Source organism: the organism of the source record quoted next, unplaced genomic scaffold (assembly GCF_019419815.1).
Source record: "Pyrus x bretschneideri cultivar Hongxiangsu unplaced genomic scaffold, Pyrus_bretschneideri_v1 Contig28, whole genome shotgun sequence".
NCBI classification, from domain to species: Eukaryota; Viridiplantae; Streptophyta; class Magnoliopsida; order Rosales; family Rosaceae; genus Pyrus; species Pyrus x bretschneideri.
This window is the reverse complement of record NW_025999590.1, coordinates 2,445,050-2,464,783: the sequence shown is the minus strand read 5'-3', so window position 1 is coordinate 2,464,783 and position 19,734 is coordinate 2,445,050. Positions and strand designations below refer to the sequence as shown.

Sequence of the window (19,734 nt, the reverse complement as noted above, 5' to 3'; positions counted from 1 at the left end):
GCGCTTAATGATCCTTCATGACCATTTTTCAACAGGTCAAATACAATCATGTGAACAGGGAAGCTAACTGCATTTCGCATAGACGGAGTTTGGTTTGAGGAGCTTACATGATTGTACATCTCCTTGTAAAGGATAGTCATACTATATACCTTGATTCGGAGAAGACGACGGCTGCGGGGGGTCCTTTTCCTGATGAACGACCTGTCGTGCCTCATCGATGCAAGCGAGCAAATGGGCCACCTTGGAAGGGTCGGAAACGAGGGAATGGGAGAGCTGAAAGCGGGCGAGTCCGGCGGCCCAGAAACCAGGGGAGGTGTACCGGGCCTTCAACACGGTGGCGACCCGGCAAACGACGCCGTAGTACAGTTTCTGCAGCGACGGAGAAGCGGAGGAGTAGTGGTCCCGGAGCAGCGAATTAAGAGCGGCGACGGCGTCCTCGAACTTCTGCTTCTTGGAAACGTCCTTGGGGAGCTCCTCCAATCAATCGCTGCTCTAATTTCTTTTCGTCTTTGAATTTGACTTCCATTTTCAGATTCGGGTTAAATCGGTTTGTATCATATCAGATTTTTTATTTTTCTGCGTTTTTGGTTTCGGATTTTTCTTATATTTCTGGAGTTTGGCTTGGCGAGGAGAGGAGGTCACCGTTGGGAGACGAAGGTGCGAATCGGATCGCCTGCGCGCCGTCTCACATTCCAACCGTCATTCCACGTCACTGCGTTCCCAGTGCCCACGCCTCCTCATTACTCCATTAACGACACCTTCATCAACGTCGTTTGTTTTACACGTGGTCACTTGCGTGGGTTGCCTGGTGGGTAGGATAAGTGGTAGGGTTGGGTTCATCTAATTCAATGTTTTTTTAATTTTTTTTTATTTTTATTACATCGATATTTTTTACATTAAGGGAGAAGAGAGTTTGGTCAAGGCATATAATGAACAACCTAATTTAGTATTGAATTCGTCAACCACGAGATTCGAACCCAAGTAAGACCTCACACTTCCAAATGAAGAGGAATACGATCAGACTATAATACTGAATGACTAATTCAATGTTTGACACTCAAAAAGTTATCACATGTAGCAAGTTGTTTATGGTTTTTTTTTTTTTTTCTCTTTCTTTTCACGTTATTTTATTTGAATTCGTTTGGTTTTCATTCCTGTTAACACAAGATCCTTGTAAACCCATTAGAATATGTAGTTGTTTTTGTGCCCAATAGATGGGTTAGAGAAAGCCCACGAAAAGATGAGAGGACCAGGTTATTAGGCTTGCAAGCTAGTCCAAGGAATCTATATGACAGAACACCACCACAAGAACGAAGACGACCGCTCATAGTCCTGAATTTTCTACCGACAAGGAGAGACGAGCGTAAAACTTAAATTATTTTCTGACCGCTCAAGTCGGTTGGCAGACTTGATAACTTTCTAGCATAGAGCTTTAAAGATAGGTCTAGCTAAACGTCAACTTGCAAACATACGTATCCATCGACGTGAAATGAAGAGACATAAATGCGATCGAGTCTAGCGCTCGAGTAAAATGCTTTTCAACCAGTATCTAACGAGCATTGTGTTCATGATGCTTTTCCGATTTATTTTTTATTTTTTGTGCTTTTATGTTTTGGGTTTTTTTTATGTTTTGAGTTTTTCTTTTGTCCTTCATTAGCTACCTTATTTGAGTTCGTTTCGGTATGCACCATGATGCAGATTCAATCCCACCAATTCCTCTCCCCCCCCTAACAATTAACTATCAAATCCACTAACATATCGATCTACTAAAATAAATAAGCAAAAAGGGTGAGGAGAAACATTTCCCTTATTTAACAAGAGAGAATCAACTAGAACATGAGTTACAAAGCCAATAAATGGAAGTCTATTACATTGATCTACCTCATCAATCTAAAATCAATTTTCGATTGTACAATAAAATCAGAGCCAATTTTCCACTTGGCTTTAAAATAATGCAATACAGAACAATACAATGTAAGACACAAACGCTAAAAGAATAAGAAGCAAAAAATAAAATAAAATCCCAAAACACAATGTTCAAATCACATAGAAGCCTCAATCCTTGGCTCAAATGAGAAGGCAGACAAGAACTTGATGGCTTCACCATCCACAAAACATTTGGGCAATTCAATCCAATCATTGGCAGTCAAGTCACACAGAACACAGCTCGAAATCTCGGTAGAGCTTAAGCAGATCAGTATCTGGTCACCAGCCCCTACGCAGTTTATGTCCACATTCTTGCCATACCACTCGTGTGACATCGCCGGAGGCATTGCTGCGATTTGTTGCCACGATCGAGCTTCCTCATTGTAGCACCACACCCTGAGGCTCGCGCTTTCGAAGAATTCTGAGAGAAGAACCACCAGCATTCTGCCTCCACATTCTACCAAGTCAATGGAGTACTCGAAGAAGACCGGGAGTAACCTGGGGTACTCCGAGAAGCACTTGGTGGTCAGGTTGCAGGCTACAACGGAGCCTGATGAGCTGAGGAAATGGAGTGTCTCCTCGCCATTTTTGGTAGTGATGACGGATGAGTATTGCTTGGATGGGCTTCTTTGCATGTTGGTTGCCACTACATTTCCAGCTTTGCTAAGGAAGTAAACGGCACTGTCATCGTTTGAGTCTGATTCTGTAGAATCATCATCGTCAGAGTTTTTACGCAAGGCGGTCTCTTCTTCCCAGCAGGCAGTGCTTGAGTTATACACTCGAAAGGACAGTTTTGGAAACTCGCCGAAGACTACAACAAGCTTGTAAGAGCGCTGATCATACTTGGGATATGAGCTCATCACAATGGCATGGAATGTGAGATTTCGTAGGGATGGATCCAGCGGAGGGTGTTCGTTGCAAACTCCTGTCACGGGGTTGGATACAACGAAGTTGCCCTGTGAATTGCGGAAACAGATCAAGCCACCAGAGGCTGAAACAGGCATGGAATTGCGGTTGGAGTTCATCTGGAGGAGAGGTGGATGATTGAGTTTCTTCCAGCTTCTTTCAGAGGAGTCAAAGACAATTGATCGATTGAGAAGGGGATCGACCATGAAAAACCATGGATCCCGAGAGGGTATCTGAGAGCAGGCAAGCTTAAAACTGGGAGAAGATGCAACTGATTTCCATCTTTTGCACACCGAAGTAAGGCGGAAGAAGGCAGATGTTGGTAGTCTGGACAGCACCCTTTCGAGAAGGTCTTCATTAAGCTCATCCATACCAAAGGTGCTTGAAATGCAATCATCTTGCTCTAGGGATTTTCTCTTCCGATTCATCGTAAAAGCTGGGCAAATGTTGTGCTCCATGGACTAGAAATTAGTAAGAACACAACTGCAGTAACAAAAAGGTATCGAAGTGTTACTTGTGAATTTATATAAATGCCCATCAGATAGAAACCAAAGAAACAAAATGCTCAAATCAAGCATACAAAGAATGTAATGGGAATCTGGCTCAAACATTCATTAAAAGACTCCGGTACTTCAAAAATCTACGGAATGTTTTTCTAAACTACTTCATGGCTCGTTTGGGACTGCTTCTATAAAGGGCACTTACGCTCATAAGCACTTCTGGTAGAAGTGCTTCAACGACCCAGATGCGTTTTTAAGTGCTTTCTGCCAAATGTAGTCAGAAGCGCAATTTAGCCATCTCAGCCCCTATCCTTCGGTTTCTAATTCCTGTCTGCCGGTTATCTTATTAATCAAACAATTCGTATGGCAGTGAAGAAGTTGAAAACCAATCTAATCTACCGAATACAGAATCCGACTTTCTTTCGAGAGTGAGACTGAAGAAAAATCCGAGGATGGCAAATCACAGTAGTCAAAAGCACTGAGAAACGGGTATGAACTGAGATTGTTGAAGCAAAAAAGGCTTCAAATTGGAAACCATCCATGAGAAAAAGCGTGTTTAGAGGCTCAAAAGTTCCAGAATTGGAAGATATAAGTTAAATTTTCATAGCCAAAAGATGAAATTGGACCGTTGGTATGTCCAGAAGTAACAGATCTCGAGACAAAGTCATACTATCCGCCAAATCACAGTAGAAGAATCCTAGGACTTGGAGTTACTAGAAACAACGTTGTACCCATCAATCAAAATGTCACATTTAGACAGATTAACAGCTAAAATTCAAGAAAAACGAGGCAGACTTTGAACAACAAGATGACAAAAGGAGAAGATGAACAGAGAGAGAAAATGTACCTTTTCCTGCTGCGGCTGCTTCGGCGGCGATGCTGCTGCTTCAACGGTGGCGCTGCCGTGAGGTATGAGTGGAGGAGTACAGTGAGAGTGATGAAGTGAGGCTGGTGGGTTTTGTCTCTGTCTTTAAATTGGGCAGCGTTTGGGAGAAAAGATTAAAGGAAAGAAAGGAAGGGAGAAAAAGAGCTATGAAGGAAGGTGTGAAGCTTCCTGGGAAGCTCTTTTTGTAGGGGTTGACAACCAAGAACATACACAAACACACGAGGGGTTGGTTGGTGGTTGGTTTTTCTTTCTTTTCAGCCCAATATTTATAAAACAAGAGAGAGAGAGAGAGAGTAGTTGACTCCCTGCTCTCACAGCAGAGGCTTTGGATTCCCAAGCCCCAAACAAAAATTGTTGCACTTAGCGGTGTTTAATTAATCGGATAACTTGAGATACAAGCACAGTGATATTGTAGGTATAGGTAATATATAACAATGTATGTTTGACTTAAAATACAAGTAAATTGTGATGAGATTGCATGTATCAGTGTGTGATTAACTTACATACAGTTAAATTTCATCATGATGATGTCTACGTCAGTCAAACGTTAGTACACACTAAGATGGAGCTAAGAATTTATATAGGAGTTAGCTAAAATTTTTTATCTTGTATGGAGTGAAATTTAGTCGTTAAAAATAGGCTAAATTTATATTTTGTGCGATATTAAACTGAATTACCGTAACATGCTTTTTTAACACCAATTTTTTTCATCTTTTAAAACTTGGAGAGGATTAAAACACAGAATAATCATTAGCTGGCTCCGCCCTTGATATACACAAAACAATACGTAATTAGCTTAAAGTATTGTTGCAATAAATATAAATAATACATAATAATGTCTCTAATTTGAAATACCAAAACAGCATCGTCGTTCGAATATAAAGAACTCTCCCTCGTGAGGAGAATACGCTTTAAATTGGTCGTCTATCTTTTTAATATTTTTAAACACAAAAGAAGGAGAGAGAGCATCCGAGCATGGTTGCAAAGAAGGACAAAACGACATGGTTGGGAATACAATATATGCCAATAATATTATCATGACATTGTCAAAGGCTCAAAGTGCTTAAAGGGTTTGTCTTTGTCATATTTTCAGATGCGTGGGTTGAGTTTTAGGGTTTCTGCTGCTGCCGGAAGCTGACTTTTGCAGTTTGCAAAAGCAAAAGCAGAAACCTGGTGGTGCTTTTGGCTTCTGCATTTGCCTCGTTAAGGAATCTGGGAGCTCGTGAGCCTTCAAAGTCAATGGTCAGACCAGATTCTTCGAGTCCCAGAAGCAAAGCATTTTTTTTCGAACTAGAATACAAGGAATAAAAGACAAAGCAAGAGAGAGAAAGCCGCCGATTACGTTCTATTTTCTACTTTCTTTATCCTCTCTCTCTCTCTCTCTAACACTCCTCCAAAGTCCAAGGCCTTGGAGGTCGGCTGCCACCTCGATGCGTGCATTTCATCAAGCTCGGGTCTCCAAGTTGCCTTCTTTTCTGTTTTACCATTTTGGTAAATTACAAGTTGGCATCTTTTCCCCGGTTTGCTAAATTGGATTATCAAATCTTAATGAACTTATTTAATATTCTAAAGAAACCAAATTTTAGCATGTTCAAGACTACTACTAAATAGTACTAAACATCTTTTTGCAAAACCCATTAACTTGACACAAAACAATACAAAAATAACAAATTTCAAATCAACCCGATTGCTCATTAAAAACCCTTTTAACAAATCGTGTCACTGGTTAGAAACTCTATTAGATATCGTTTGCCAACCAAAACATTAAAATTGATAATTTCTTACATAACCAATTAACCTAACACGAAACGACTGGACCAGTCAACCCATCATGAAATTACATGATCTTTTAATGAATGCGGTTGTTATCAAGCCACCTGTTAAAGTAACAAATTTGACGTTACACAACCTGTTAAGATAACGAATATGACACGAACACAATAAACGCAAACTATTTGATAGCCTACTTCTAAATTTCCAACAACTAAAAACGCTTCTAACTACATTTGTCAGCAATAATTAAAAATGTTTCTAGGTCAATCACTTATCAGTGCTTCTTCATGATACAAATAACGCTTAACTGTGTCATGAGAATTTAAACTTGTTAAATTACTAATGACTCTCCCAACTAAAATGTTAATCGGAGGTCTCTGCAATTTATGAAACCCCGGACAAAAATTTCCAAGCCTCCATCTTTTTCCTTATGGCAACGATGAGGGGGCCTAAAGAATTATGAACAAAATAATAATCGTTAAGAAATCCACCTTCGATTATTTATCCGTCTACTTTTTCTGTTCTGTGGATTCCGTTCCAGTTCAGAAAACCAGAATTCACAACCGGAGAAGCGTTCCCATTTGCTTGAGTCGTTGGCCCATTGCTCCGGCAAATTTCAATGCCCTCCGCAGGCGATGAACTTGACTCACAATGATCAATATCCATATCTTGGGAAATGCCATTTTCAGCTTCGCGGCCTGAAGAAGAGAGATCCTTGTCGCAGCGTGCTGATACATCGTCCAGAATAGCCTGATATGAGTCACCATTAGACATATCCATACCATCTGGAGCTGGAGTTGAATCACCTCTTATGGTATCCAAATCCAACTCACCAGCAGGGTCCTCGCATATAGAAATCTCCCTTGAAACAGATGGGCTAGACGGGGAATTAACTGCACCATTTTCAACTATGCAAACCTCTTTTGAAACAGTTGGCGTTGATTTAAGCCTGAGATCCACATTATCAGAGTGTTCTAGGACAACCTCAGCATCAATTACAGCAGCCGAGTTTGTTACAGAGCTTGGAATCTGTGGCAGCAATGTAGTATCAGATGACACAGAGCCAGAATTGTGGGTAGGATCTGCAGACTCAGTAGTGGAACATTCAAGTTGTTCCTTTTGGCAAGGCTCTCCTTCAACATTCATCATTTCCTCCTTTTTCTTTGGAGGTTCGAGGGTCCTTAGACATGATGCTCGTGGCTGAACCCTGCACAGCAACAGCCAACCAAAATCATTTTAGATCGTCAAAACATAATGCTTCTCATAAAAAAAAATGATGCACAATATCAGTTCAGTTTGAACTAGGGTCCACAATCACACATGTTGCATTCGTCTAAGCCAACTATATAGAACTTAATCAGAGTAACATGTAAAGTTCACACATATACACACCTGCTATATAGTAGCATATATGCTCCCTGGGAAAGTACCTCTTCCAAATTTACAGTCGTAACCTGTGAAAATAGCAAAATAAGTCAGCAAAGAAATAAGCTGCTTGGGTACATAGTTGATGTTAGATAAAAGTTTCGAGTGCATCTGAATATTCTGTAATAGGGAAGGCTATAGGATGTGTGTGTGTGTGTGTGTGTGTGTGTGTGGAGGGGGAGGGAAGGAAAAGAGAGATCACCTTACAGTCGTCAATTCCATACCAGTTTCCACTGAAATCCTTGGTATAACAGATATAGTGTCCAAAAAATGAAGCATTTAGCATATCAATATGGACAACAACGGCATACAGCTTGTAAATATTGGTACCATCTCCCGCTTCACTCATGTAGGGGTTAAGATCTAATGTTTCCGGAAATGTTACTCTCTTGTTAATTTTCCCAAACCGTCCACTCTGAAATATTTGCCAACACAAAAATTTCAGGATTCACCATAGCATCAATTAAGGAAGCAACATGTATAAAATGAGTATAGCTGAACCTGAAATCTTTTCAAGGCAATTGTGAGAATATTTGGAGCGCGTTTAACAGTAAGACGCTTCCAAGCCTTGACATAGTCATTGCACCTGTTAACAGAAGCAATATATCTTCATGAAGCAACTGTAATTGTGACAACAAATATAATGAATGGAATTGACAAAAAACTGAAAAAGGCAACAAATATAACGAATGGAATTGACAAAGAAAAAGTAGAGATCATACCCATCGCATTTATACATATTTTCTCCATGAAGCCACTCCTTGATGGTGAATTGATCTAGACATTCCTCTAATGATGAAGCATCCCCGTGAATTTCAACAGTTAAATCCATCATATTTTCATATTGATTTGATATATTCTCGCAATTTGTACAAATCACCTGCAAATTATTCCAAAAAGAGAAAGTACGTTAGAAGGGATGTAAAATTACAAAACACAAGGACAATGCCATAGCCAAAGTTCGAATGTTAGGCACATTGAAAATATTCCAACAATACCAGAACCAAAAAGGTAAAGCACTACAACCTATCTAGATATAGAATATAAAACTGCTGTGACATATTCTCCATTTAACATACGTGAGTCGATACATGATTGTAAGCGTCAGTCAAGCAATGCTCAACAGTAAAATCAAGAAATAATTCAGCTTATAACTGAATTTACACTTAGCCATATGATGATAACCTGAGATTGTAGCTGGCCACCAAATATATGTTGAATTAACGTTGTCTCTTGAGAGCTTGGACACACAGCTTTCTCTCCACCAAACTCATCAAGACACAATGACTGCATTGTATCAATGGCAAATCTACAAAACAATACAAGAACTTCAATACAAATTGTTGATGCACAAAATCAAGTGCAAGTAGAGTGTTGACAATGCATTCAATATAACAGCCATCAGGCAATATAGAAACTAAATCAAGTGCACATAAAGAAACCTCATGAGTTCATGAGCATCCTCCTGCCTCCCATAGCCAAGATTACCACCAATATTTGGTAATCTAGAGATAATGTTGGTTGGTGAAAAGGACTGCAAACTTTGGCTAGCTCTTTGGAGATGGATTTCAAATTCACACAGGAAGCACCAGTCTTCACGTATGCCTGAAAAGCAAAAAAAGAGTAATTGCTTGATGAGTCAAGACTTGCTTAAGCACCTTCATCCTAAAAAAGTAACACTGAATGGTTTTAAGACTCTACATTCTCTCCGGTGGCCCTTCTCTAACAAGTAGGCAACAAGCGGTCGAGTGGATGAAAGACACTGTAGAACCACATTGGCAAAGCAACTGCAAATAAAAGGGAAATTAGAAGCATAAACAAAACTGTAGGTAGTACAAGTATGACAGGAATGTCAGTGCAAGTGTGTGAGTGCTAGCGTGCTTGCGGGCAACAGGCATGTATAGAGTGAAGACATCTGTGGTCAAGTTTGCCGCTTGATCAAATGGAAGTACCCAATTAGTGATATTACAATGTACTGTAAAAAGGGTAAAGAAAAACCTGTTCCCACAATTTAAGAGTCCGCAAGGAGGAAACCCTGGCTTGTCCCAATTGAAAAGTTCAACAAATTCTTCATAGGGAAAAAGAATCTGAAAAGTATTAAGCATTTGTTAATATGTATGTGCCAGATAAGAATTACGAAAAATCTGTAAGCAGCATTTCTTATGAAAAACTTTATGAAAGTTCACCTCTTTAGGCTTCTTGATAGGCTTAGAAATTCCACAAGCGGGAACAAGTGCAAGTCCAGGGGAAGTTTTGCCCCCAGCACCAGAAGTTTTAAATCTCCGATTACTCAATGTGTTCTGAGCTGAATTCACTCTGCCAGATAGTTGAAAGTCCTTGCATTCTGTCTTATGCCCTGACTTCCAATGTTTTTCTTGGCATTTCGGTGAGCTACAAAATTATAAAGGGTTATAACCAAAATTTTTAAGGAAGAATGGACGCTTATAGGAATCTCTACCATTGTTTTAAAAACAATCACCATCGTACAAATATTGAATTGACATACCAAATCACCACTTTTATAAGATTAGACTGATACCACCACATCACCCATTCAACAAGGTTCCAACATGCTATTGCTACTTCACACGTCTCCTATAAACAACCCCATATATCATTGCAAGTATCAATACCGAAAACAAAGTTATCTATGTTATTGATCAATCCCGAGCCTAAACGTAGGATGCTTGCAACACATTGACTGCCAGCATAACATGAACCAGAATTTTCAAATTGAACAGCCTAGTTGGAATCAAAGCCTAACTAGAAGGAGTTTCCATATAAAGTGCAATAATTGGACAAAGAAATTTTACATGTAAATAAAATGGAGACAACCGACCATCCGTGCGAAGGACCCTAAGAAACTCAGACAGATAAATAACCTTCCACTCAATAAAACAATAACTCTTCCCTCCTTATCTTTCCTATGAAACAGAACACTTAATACTCGACAGTTGTGAGACAACATGATCAACAGAAATATCTAACTGCCTCAGATATATATCTTCGACAACTTATAAATTTCACCACAGATTAAAACTTTTCCATAATCCATTAAACCAGCGTCAATTAAGAAACTAAATCACCATAATTAAGTGCCAAGAAGCAATGTTTAGATACAATGATTAAAGCAGCACATAAATTCATAAAAAAATTTAACGAATTAAATTGAAGAACAATACCAGTATCTAACAGCCTTGCACCGAGAGCACCTCCTGGAACCCGAATTCCCACAGACAGCACAAACAGGATCCTCCATGAGCGCGCCAGGCATTGGGGTCTGATCACCCCCGTCACCTCCTCCCTCGAAGCTGGCGTCGACCTCAAAGTACTTCGAGGCCGTGTTCTTCACCAGGTGCAGCAAACAGAAGGCGATTATAAAAACTGTAAATATGAAGTGCAGGAACCAATTCAGATCCAAGCTCACTCCCGCGACATGCATCTACGCCTCCCCAGCTTCGATCTTCGATTCCTCCGCAACCCAGATTCTTCTCATCGATAATTTATACAGTGATCGACGCAACTCGCAGCTCGATTTGGGGATTTTCTCGCAATTTCGTCCTTTCGCCAATGGAAATTATGGGTTTTTTTTTTTATCAGGAGCAGCGGAGAGAGAGAAATGGGTGGAAATTAGGGTTTTACAAATTATAATTTGAGTGTGTTAGAGGAGATAAGGGGAGCTACTTTATTTTCTGGAGAGTTCTTTCCCGTTCTCTGTGTTTCTTGTTCTTCTAGCTTTTGAGTTACGTTAACAATGATTTGGAGAAAATTATAAAAAGGTGAAAAGTTTATTTATTTATTCAAGCCAATAAAAAAAATCATTTATTGGATTTTATGTTGGATAATACTTTCATTCCGATTTACGAATGATTATATTTTCTCATTTGCAAATAATGTATTTTTATTGAATAAAATCGACCAAAGCTAGGTAATCTAAAATCAATTCTACAAAAATTCATTTGAATTGAATACCTTTAATCGTCTAACGTATCAAATAAATAAACAGTTCATCATGAATATGTACTCATTTGGATGTGCTTTTAAAATCACAGAAAGTGCCTTTGATGAAAATATTTTTAGAACCAATCTTTAATAAATATGCAAGTAAATTCTGGAAAAATACTTGAAGTTCTTCCTGAAAGAATCACATAGTTAATGCTTCTTTCAGAAAGCACTTAAAGTGTTTTTGGAACCCAATTTTTTTTTTCTTTCTAAAAGCTCTTTTAATCATTTTAAAAGCACATTCAAACGAGCCATATATTACTTGATACTTGCACGGTCAGTTTGTTATATGCATTTGAATGAATAAATAATCTCCAATTATCAAATTTTTACAGTCAAAATACGTTATTCTCAAATAAGCAATGAGCTCGTCCATAAAACAAGAGATTCGCAGGCTGAGATACAAGAGGGAATAGTTGCTCATGGAGTTTGTCAAAAAGGGAAAAAATCTTTGAGTTAGTATTTTTAATCATATCATTTGTTGATCATCTAATATGATCAAACTGTTCGATTAGATAGTATGTTCGACTATTTAATATTAGTGATCAAATCAACACTCAACGACTACTAAAATGTTAATTAATTTCATCAAAGTTTTCTAAAATAGACATGTCTAAAGTATAGATTGAGTGAATTCTTAATAAATGATTAACCCATTAAGAATTCATTGGTCATGAATTTTGATCCATGTTAGATAAAACTCTTAACTTCATTACTTGATTACTTGTCGTGGACTTTTAGGTTTGAACATTGGTGTAGGGTCCAGTTGAGTATCTTATTTGTTTACAAGTTTTAATTTGGAAACCTTGGGGACTTGCCGTTTGAAGGCAGACCAAAGAAAATGACATGGATGATGAATTTATTATCTGTCATTTTACAGTTTAACGTTAATTTTCGTGCCAACATTATAATATTTTACGTCAAAAGCATGAGATGATAAAGAATCTATAGAGAGTCCTACTTTTGAAAGAGCATTTCTCGCATTTCTCTTTTTACAAATATAACAAATAAGGCCGGCTCTGTGATTTCGTGGATTGTCTGAAAATTTATCTTAGACGAGGTTGTACATTTCCTTTTGTGAAGGAGAAGTTTTATGGAGTCATTATAAAACTAATAGGAATAAAAGAGAGTATTGATATAAGGTAGGTTGGAAACACAACTATAAAGTAGGTGGAAAGTATGATTAACTTATGCGCCAAAAAAATAAAATTTGAGGTGTCACAAATAGCAAATCATTGTTAAATCAAATTGTTGTTCCAAATTGATTAATCAGAGTTAAGATTCTATTATTCTAGCTATATTGATGTTACAAATAGCCTACCTTTGAAAGAGCATTCCTAGCATTTCTCTTTTTACAAATATGGCAAATAAGGCCGGCTTTGTGATTTCGTGGGTTGTCTGAAAATTTATCTTAGACTAGCTTGTAAATTTCCTGTTGTGAAGGAGAAGTTTTATGGAGTAATTATAAAAATAATAGGAATAAAAGAGAGTATTGATATAAGGTAGGTTGGAAACACAACTATAAAGTAGGTGGAAAGTATGATTAATTTATGTGCCAAAAAAAAAAATTTTGAGGTGTCACAAATAGCAAATCATTGTTAAATCAAATTGTTGTCCCAAATTAATTAATCAAGTTAAGATTCTATTATTCTAGCCATATTGGAGTTGCAAGATTACTCGAATATCAAGTCACTTAAATAATGAATTACTTGACTATCAAGTGATTGATTTACAAGTTATTGATACTCACAATAATTTTTACATGCGATATTTAAAGTATTTCATATTATGAAGTACGGTAAAAAAAAGTTTATATTATTATTTTAATATGCAATTAAAACCAAAGAAGTCAACTTTTGTATTGTAAATTGATATCGATTTGTGTAGTTGCTGTTAGTCTCAGGTTTTGCAGAAGAGGAACTCTGAATGCAACCCCAGAAAACAAAACAGACAGAGAAAATGATAACAGAAAATAGTAAGGAATTACAAAATTCGCTCACATTGTTAGTATTTTATTTACGGGCCCAAATGCATGGCTTCTTCGTTCAGTAGCAGTGAAGGCTTTTGAGCAAATCAACTAAGACCGTGATCTTTTCATGCATTTGTGCTTTCGCTTAGAAATTAATCACTTTGGAACTTGCTGTTGATGATTTATGAAACAACACGATTCATATAGCAATGCATATTATGTTTACAACTACTATTCGTGCCTCTAATTCTTTTTAGTTTCAACATCAAACAATGTAATCGAATATGAAGGGAAATGCGACCAGATTGAAACTTTACGCGGTAGTAAATACGTATGTAGAGTGTGTAGACAATGAAAAATGTTGTGATCAATATCGAAAGTTGAATGCATGCAGTTCAAACAGTATCAGTTAGTGGATTGTGAGCAACAAGATTGGTGGTATGTTTTCCTTGTTATATAAGGAATTTCCTTTAACAATTGGTAATTTAAATGTTTATGTAGTTTTTCTTCGCCCCTTTTTAGTACTAGAATCCGTTGTAGCACAACTCACAAAAGGAAGCTTTAGTCTAGATTCGACTCCTGGCAACGGAACAATTTTTCCTTAAAACTTTTCTGGTTTCATCATCCATAATAAGCAAGTTTGGCACTGGAATGTTGGCCTGTTGGGTTTGGGTAAGAGCTTTGTTTGAGGGGCTTATGATTCAATCTTGGACACCAAGTCAGGCCCAACATCAAAATAAGAAAATCCTAAGAAAAAAAAATGTGGAAACATAGCAAATTCATTTTGAAGACCTGCGAATATCAAATGCATATTAGTCATAATATTATATTAGTTTAGATCCAAAGACTTAAAATTTTGGATAACTAATAAAGCAGAATAAGAAAACGAATTTTGTAACTTGTCACACATTAAGAAATATTCATGCTACTTCAAATAAGAACATGTCCCACATGCTTCTCTTAATAAGAGCGCAAGTCGACGCTGCACATAGGTTTTGTAATTTTTAGAATCAACACATGCAAAAACACTTTCCCATGAAAACGATATACATTGTATCTTCTTATTTGCCCACAGATTTGCCCTGTTTTTCCATTTCCAAGGTTAAAAGGTAGATTAGTAGGGTTTGGATGTGGGGAGCTAAGTAAGAAAACCCGGAGCGGTGTTGTCCACTTCATTTTATCCTCTTCTTCATATGTAACAAAAAAAAAAAAAAAAAGTCAATAATTTTGATTTGATTATTATTATTATTTATTTAATCGTGTTAATTTGGGAAACTTATCAACTTTTTAAGTTCATGAACTTGGCAAGTCCATTTTTTCAGGAGTTGTCTGTGATCCAATTATGTAATGACAAATTGACAAATCCAAGGTTGTTAATAATAACAGGGTTAGCTAGCTCCGCACTTTGTGGATTGTGTGTTGTTCTTGGTGCTTTCTACACTTCCTCCTAATTAAGTTCCCAAATCCGGGAATTGGAGATCATAAATCATAATTCGTCATTGGCTCGATTTTTTTAATTTTTGATGTGCTAATTAAATCTCTAATGTGAAGTCGGATCATGAAAATGCGATCGCTTATGTATAGTTTGATCTACATAAGAGCGTTGAGAAAATAGTTGTATTTAAAAACGAGGCTTTTAAGCCAAAGTGATCTCTAAGATTGTCATAATTCTTCACTTTGGTCCGTGAAATTTAAAATCGGTAGAAGTGGTCCCTGAGAATCTGAGATTCTTAACCACCAATCATTTTGGTCCTCATGTGAAAAATCTCCATTAAATTGAAGAGACCACCATTTCAAAGAAAGGGGTTGATTAGAGAAAAATACCCTCAATCTAACGAAAATTTCTTATAGAAATACCAAAATGATTAATGGTAGATAATCTCATAGACAATCTCAGATGCCACTTCTATCGATTTTATTAAAATGAGGAGTTACGTCAATCTTAGAGATCATTTTGGATAAAAACAATTGATATGAATGATACTCGATCTTTTTCTTTTCATAAGTTTCACCTTAACTCTCTGGTATGATGTCGACCCATTAAAATGTGACACTTAAACTCGATCTACATATCATGTTTGAAGAATATAATTGAATTTAAAAAACAGTTGATATACATGGTATTATTTATTCGCTCATCTTAATATTTCACATATAACAACTCAAATAAGCCTCGCTCGTCTACCATCTTTCCTTTTTGGTTTGGAACATGCTTGGCATTGTTTCTTTTCATTCTTTGGTGGCACATGCGACTTCACACATCCAACTCCACAATCGTTGACCTCCATTGAATTCGAATCCTAACAACTCTCTAAACCTCTAACTACAATATCTAATTATTGTGGTCTTATATATACATATATATATGTATATATGTGTGTGTGTGTGTGTGTGTGTAATTTTTCATGGGCAATTCAAAAAGAAAGCAACTTCCAATTTGCATCAGCATCAGCAATGCATTAGCTTTTAATTTTATGTTGGAAAATTTGTAGTAGCAAAGATCCTCTTCTGTAGTGGAATTGGATCCCATATGGATTCACTTTGTGGGGATTTTAAGAATTTTCACATCTCAGTCATTTATCATGTATCGTGAGGTCAGAAATTATTTGATTTTTTTTATTTAAAATTAAACACAAATAATATCTGACGAAAACTGACTACATAATATATAATGAACAACTAGAATATAAGGATTTCTAAAATTCCACGATGTGAATCCGAAGAAGATCCTCATTCGTAGCAAAGCTGGTTTTTACGGGTAGCTGTCTTGAAAAAATGCGCATGAAACGGGTGAGCATTCGGGTCACGCACTCAACGTGGCCAATTTGCTGGCTGGAGTGGCATGAAAGTGTGGAGCCCTCGCCTACCAGGCACCTAATTGCTGATGGAGTCTGGCAGATTGTCTGCCCTTCTGTTTGGATGTCTTTCTCATATCCTCTTATTTTGTGCGGTCACAGTTAAGCCATGTCAACATTTTATATTGATTTTTATAGAGATAATAAAACAAAAAGCAATAGGCAAGGAATATAAAATGTTGACGTGGTTTAATCATGACAGCACAAATAAAAGGGGATGAGAAGGGCATCCAAACAGGAGGACAGACAATCTGCCTCCTTGTTTATTTGCATGGATACCAAGATCTGTTAATTTGCATGGATACCAAGATCAAATGTGCGTTATTCCAAATCCGGTATTGCCTCAATGCGCATGGCTTTACAATTAAGAATGGGATATGCTATCTACACACCTATTTTCACTTCTCACACATCACTTGTTAATTTATGTTCGTTGATCTTCTTCAATTCATCCGATCCGACAGCTGAAAACTAAAAAAGTGTGAGAGAAGTAAAAAGAAGTGTGTGGATATCACACCTCTTAAGAATAATTGTTAACGACATTTGCTTATGCGATGGGGGTGAATGATATCTAATGGTTAAGAAGATTTGACTAAGAATGCTTGTTAATTAGTCGCATATGTAATGTATATGAGTGTGATTCTTAATCGTAAACAAAATATTTGATCATGCAATGCATGTGAGCGATTTTTAATCGTTAACAAGATCCATTTTTAAATCCCCACGTAAATTAACATTTGCATATCGCTTACATACGCAAATTACCAAATTGAGTACAATAATAACGAATGGCTGGATCCATGATTTCAAGATTGGGGGGTCTCAAGATAAAAGTTCAAAAAAAAGAAAAATATTAGACTAGTTTGGTTCCATAGCACTATTTTTTATTGAATTTGGTTCATTGAATAATCAAAGGGAAAATTACGTTCGCATCCTTCTTTTTATTACTCCATTAATTAAAATCCTATTTATTTTCAATTTTTGATCAAGAACCTTGGGTATTAATAACATCATTAATTACTTGAATAATAAAATATTTTTATTTTTAAATATATTCCTTTAGTGTTAAAAATGTTACAATTAGTATATTTATATTTATAGCTAAGTTTTTTTATCATATATTTTTATTTTTAGTTTGTACCTATTTTTAATTTGTACCAATTTTCTTTTCATTTTTAATTTGTACCCATATATTAGTTTTTTTTTGTGCCCATATTTTTTAAAGTTTTTTTTGTGTTTGTACCCATGGTATATTTATGTTTTATGCCTAAACTTTGTGTCATATATTTATATTTTTAGTTTGTACCCACTTTTAATTTGCAACATTTTTTTTTAATTTGTAGTATTTTATTTTTAGTTTTATTTTGTACCTATGTATTAATTTCTTTTAGCGCCTATATTTTTTAAAAATTCATTTGTACTCATAATTTTCTAATCTTTTATTTGTACCCTAATTTATTTATAATGTACCCATTCTTCTTTATTAATGTACCACTTTGTTATATGTGAAATGTACCATTTTTTTTTTTGTAATATGTACCATTTTTTTAACACTACGAATGTCACATCCTAGCCCGGGGTGGATTACTTCCCAGGTCTGCTCCACCACCTTAGCACGATATTGTCTACTTTGGGCTTAACATTCCCTCACAGTTTTGTTTTGGGTAACTCACGAGCAACTTCCCAGTGGGTCACCCATCATGAGATTGCTTTAGCCCCCTTCTCGCTTAACTTCGAAGTTCCTACGGAACCCGAGGTCAGTGAGCTCCCAAAAGGCCTTGTGCTAGGTAGGGATGTGAATATACATTTAAGGATCACTCCCCTGGGCAATGTGGGATGTCACAACGGATACATTCTTTTGCCATTTATTATTTCTTATTTTTATATATTTTTTTATCCATTTATTCAATTAAAATGTTTGAATTTTTTTTATTGTAACCGTTTCTAATAGTATTATAATGAGGGATTTTAAATTTATAGGATTATAAATCTCATAAAATATCAAACAATTAATGTCAAAACTATAAAAATATAAATATTAATAGTAATATAATGAGATATACAAAGTCAAGGGACTTTGATCAAACTTTGAATACTATTAAGGTTTTAATCAAAGAATATTAAGGATTAGGAACCGCATCTAAAGTATCCCATAATCAAAATTAATCAACCACATCAAGTGGCCCAGTGGTAAGGGCGCAGATTTCGGCTCTCAAAATACAAAAAACAGGAAGGTCCCGGGTTCGAGGCTCCAAGCTGGTGTGTCTGCTTGACCGTGGTCAGGAGAAGGCTAAAATGCTTATGTGAGTCTTCTAGGCCCCTAGAAGGAGTGGATAACCGTGACTTGCTACTAGTTGTCCCGCGTTTAAAAAAAATAAAATAATAATCATCAAGATTAATCTCAAAGGTAATAAAACCAACAAATTCTCCTTAACAACATAATGCATCAATTAATGACTTTACAAAGATGAAATTTGTTAACGTAACATATATATTACAATTGGGAGTTGAGACTAGAGTTTAGGATTAAAAAACTTAAATGAATTTGGAAGAAATAAATTTAGGCAGCTAGAGGTGGTGGAACAGCAAATGGTCCTAGCGGATGGAGTAACTTGAGTTTAAAGTTGGGAGGCTGCGACGATTTGGAAGATTAAAACAAAAATTAGAAACTTCTTCTTCTTCGTTATAAGCATTGCTGCATGGACGTCCATAAAGACAACAAACCTATCCACTGCACCTATCCAAATTGTTGGAGGGTCTCGAAAATCGATCACAAATGTTTCTTCAGACTTACGAAGAGTCCCAGGACCTTCCGGATCCCTATATGGATCCGTTCATAATTAAGTTCATTGCATGGGACCTCACGTCTTGCTTGTAGCAGAGGGAATTAAGAAAATGATGAAACTAAGGGTTGGTAACCAAACATTTTATAAGTCTTATGTGCATGTGGGTGTATGAATTTGACATGAACATGTTAATTAACTTTTGACCGACGTAACCCGACCAAAACAGGTGGCGCAGAACTGCTGGTTAAACCTACCTAATTTCTGATTCCACCAAAATTTATGGTGGATTGCATGTTGGGGTTAGAGCAAAGTCTCAGCCGTGCAGTCACCGAGGTTCAGCTGCGCTGGTAAGGATCAACTTTTGGAGGCAGATACTCTACCCTCTTATTTTTCGTGTCTTTTCGTGTTATTTTATTTTATATCATCATAAGTTATTTTAATATTTTATATTATTTTTTTATAAAGATAATAAAATAAAAAGAAATAGTAATATAAAATGTTGATGTGACTTAACTGTGACCATACAAAACAGAAGAACACGAAAAATAAAAGGGCAGAGAATATACCTCCTTAATTTTTTTTGCTAAAATCTGAGTTCGCTGTCAATAATTTCTTTTGTGAATGATTTGTTAAAAAAAAAAAAAAAAGAAAAGACTTTTTTAATAAATCTGCAAAGAGGCTTGTCGTATACTTTAACTCTATAATA

The 19,734-nt window shown here is 36.5% G+C and overlaps 2 protein-coding genes across 3 annotated transcripts; both read right to left on the bottom strand.

Moving 5' to 3' along the window:
• Window positions 1-1,789: 1,789 nt before the first annotated feature.
• Window positions 1,790-4,523, bottom strand: LOC103949665 (F-box only protein 13). Its single transcript, XM_009360777.3, has 2 exons — window positions 4,180-4,523; window positions 1,790-3,315 (listed from the first exon to the last, which is right to left on the bottom strand). The coding sequence occupies exon 2, from the start codon at window positions 3,288-3,290 to the stop codon at window positions 2,043-2,045; it is 1,248 nt and encodes a 415-aa protein (XP_009359052.1). The 5' UTR covers window positions 3,291-3,315; window positions 4,180-4,523; the 3' UTR covers window positions 1,790-2,042.
• Window positions 4,524-5,887: 1,364 nt separating this feature from the next.
• Window positions 5,888-11,170, bottom strand: LOC103949666 (ubiquitin carboxyl-terminal hydrolase 18). 2 transcript variants are annotated; one of them, XM_048588508.1, is made up of 12 exons: window positions 10,599-11,170; window positions 9,603-9,807; window positions 9,415-9,503; window positions 9,118-9,203; window positions 8,859-9,021; window positions 8,602-8,725; window positions 8,139-8,296; window positions 7,918-8,002; window positions 7,619-7,831; window positions 7,384-7,445; window positions 6,483-7,198; window positions 5,888-6,095 (listed from the first exon to the last, which is right to left on the bottom strand). In XM_048588508.1, exons 1-11 carry the CDS (start codon window positions 10,856-10,858, stop codon window positions 6,493-6,495), a joined length of 2,151 nt encoding a protein of 716 aa, XP_048444465.1. In that variant the 5' UTR covers window positions 10,859-11,170; the 3' UTR covers window positions 5,888-6,095; window positions 6,483-6,492. The 2 variants fall into 2 exon arrangements, with proteins under 2 accessions (XP_048444465.1, XP_009359053.1); XM_009360778.3 differs by lacking the exon at window positions 5,888-6,095 and having other exon boundaries at window positions 6,160-7,198.
• Window positions 11,171-19,734: the final 8,564 nt, after the last annotated feature.

Bases quoted from the DNA above. Each gene is read 5' to 3' on its own strand.
- LOC103949665 (XM_009360777.3), bottom strand. From the start codon at position 3,290: ATGGAGCACAACATTTGCCCAGCTTTTACGATGAATCGGAAGAGAAAA.
- LOC103949666 (XM_048588508.1), bottom strand. From the start codon at position 10,858: ATGCATGTCGCGGGAGTGAGCTTGGATCTGAATTGGTTCCTGCACTTC. The intron at 9,204-9,414 runs GTTTTTCTTTAC...TTTTATTTGCAG, and splicing joins CTCTTAAATTGTGGGAACAG to TTGCTTTGCCAATGTGGTTC. The intron at 7,199-7,383 runs GTGTGTATATGT...GTTGCTGTGCAG, and splicing joins TATATGCTACTATATAGCAG to GGTTCAGCCACGAGCATCAT.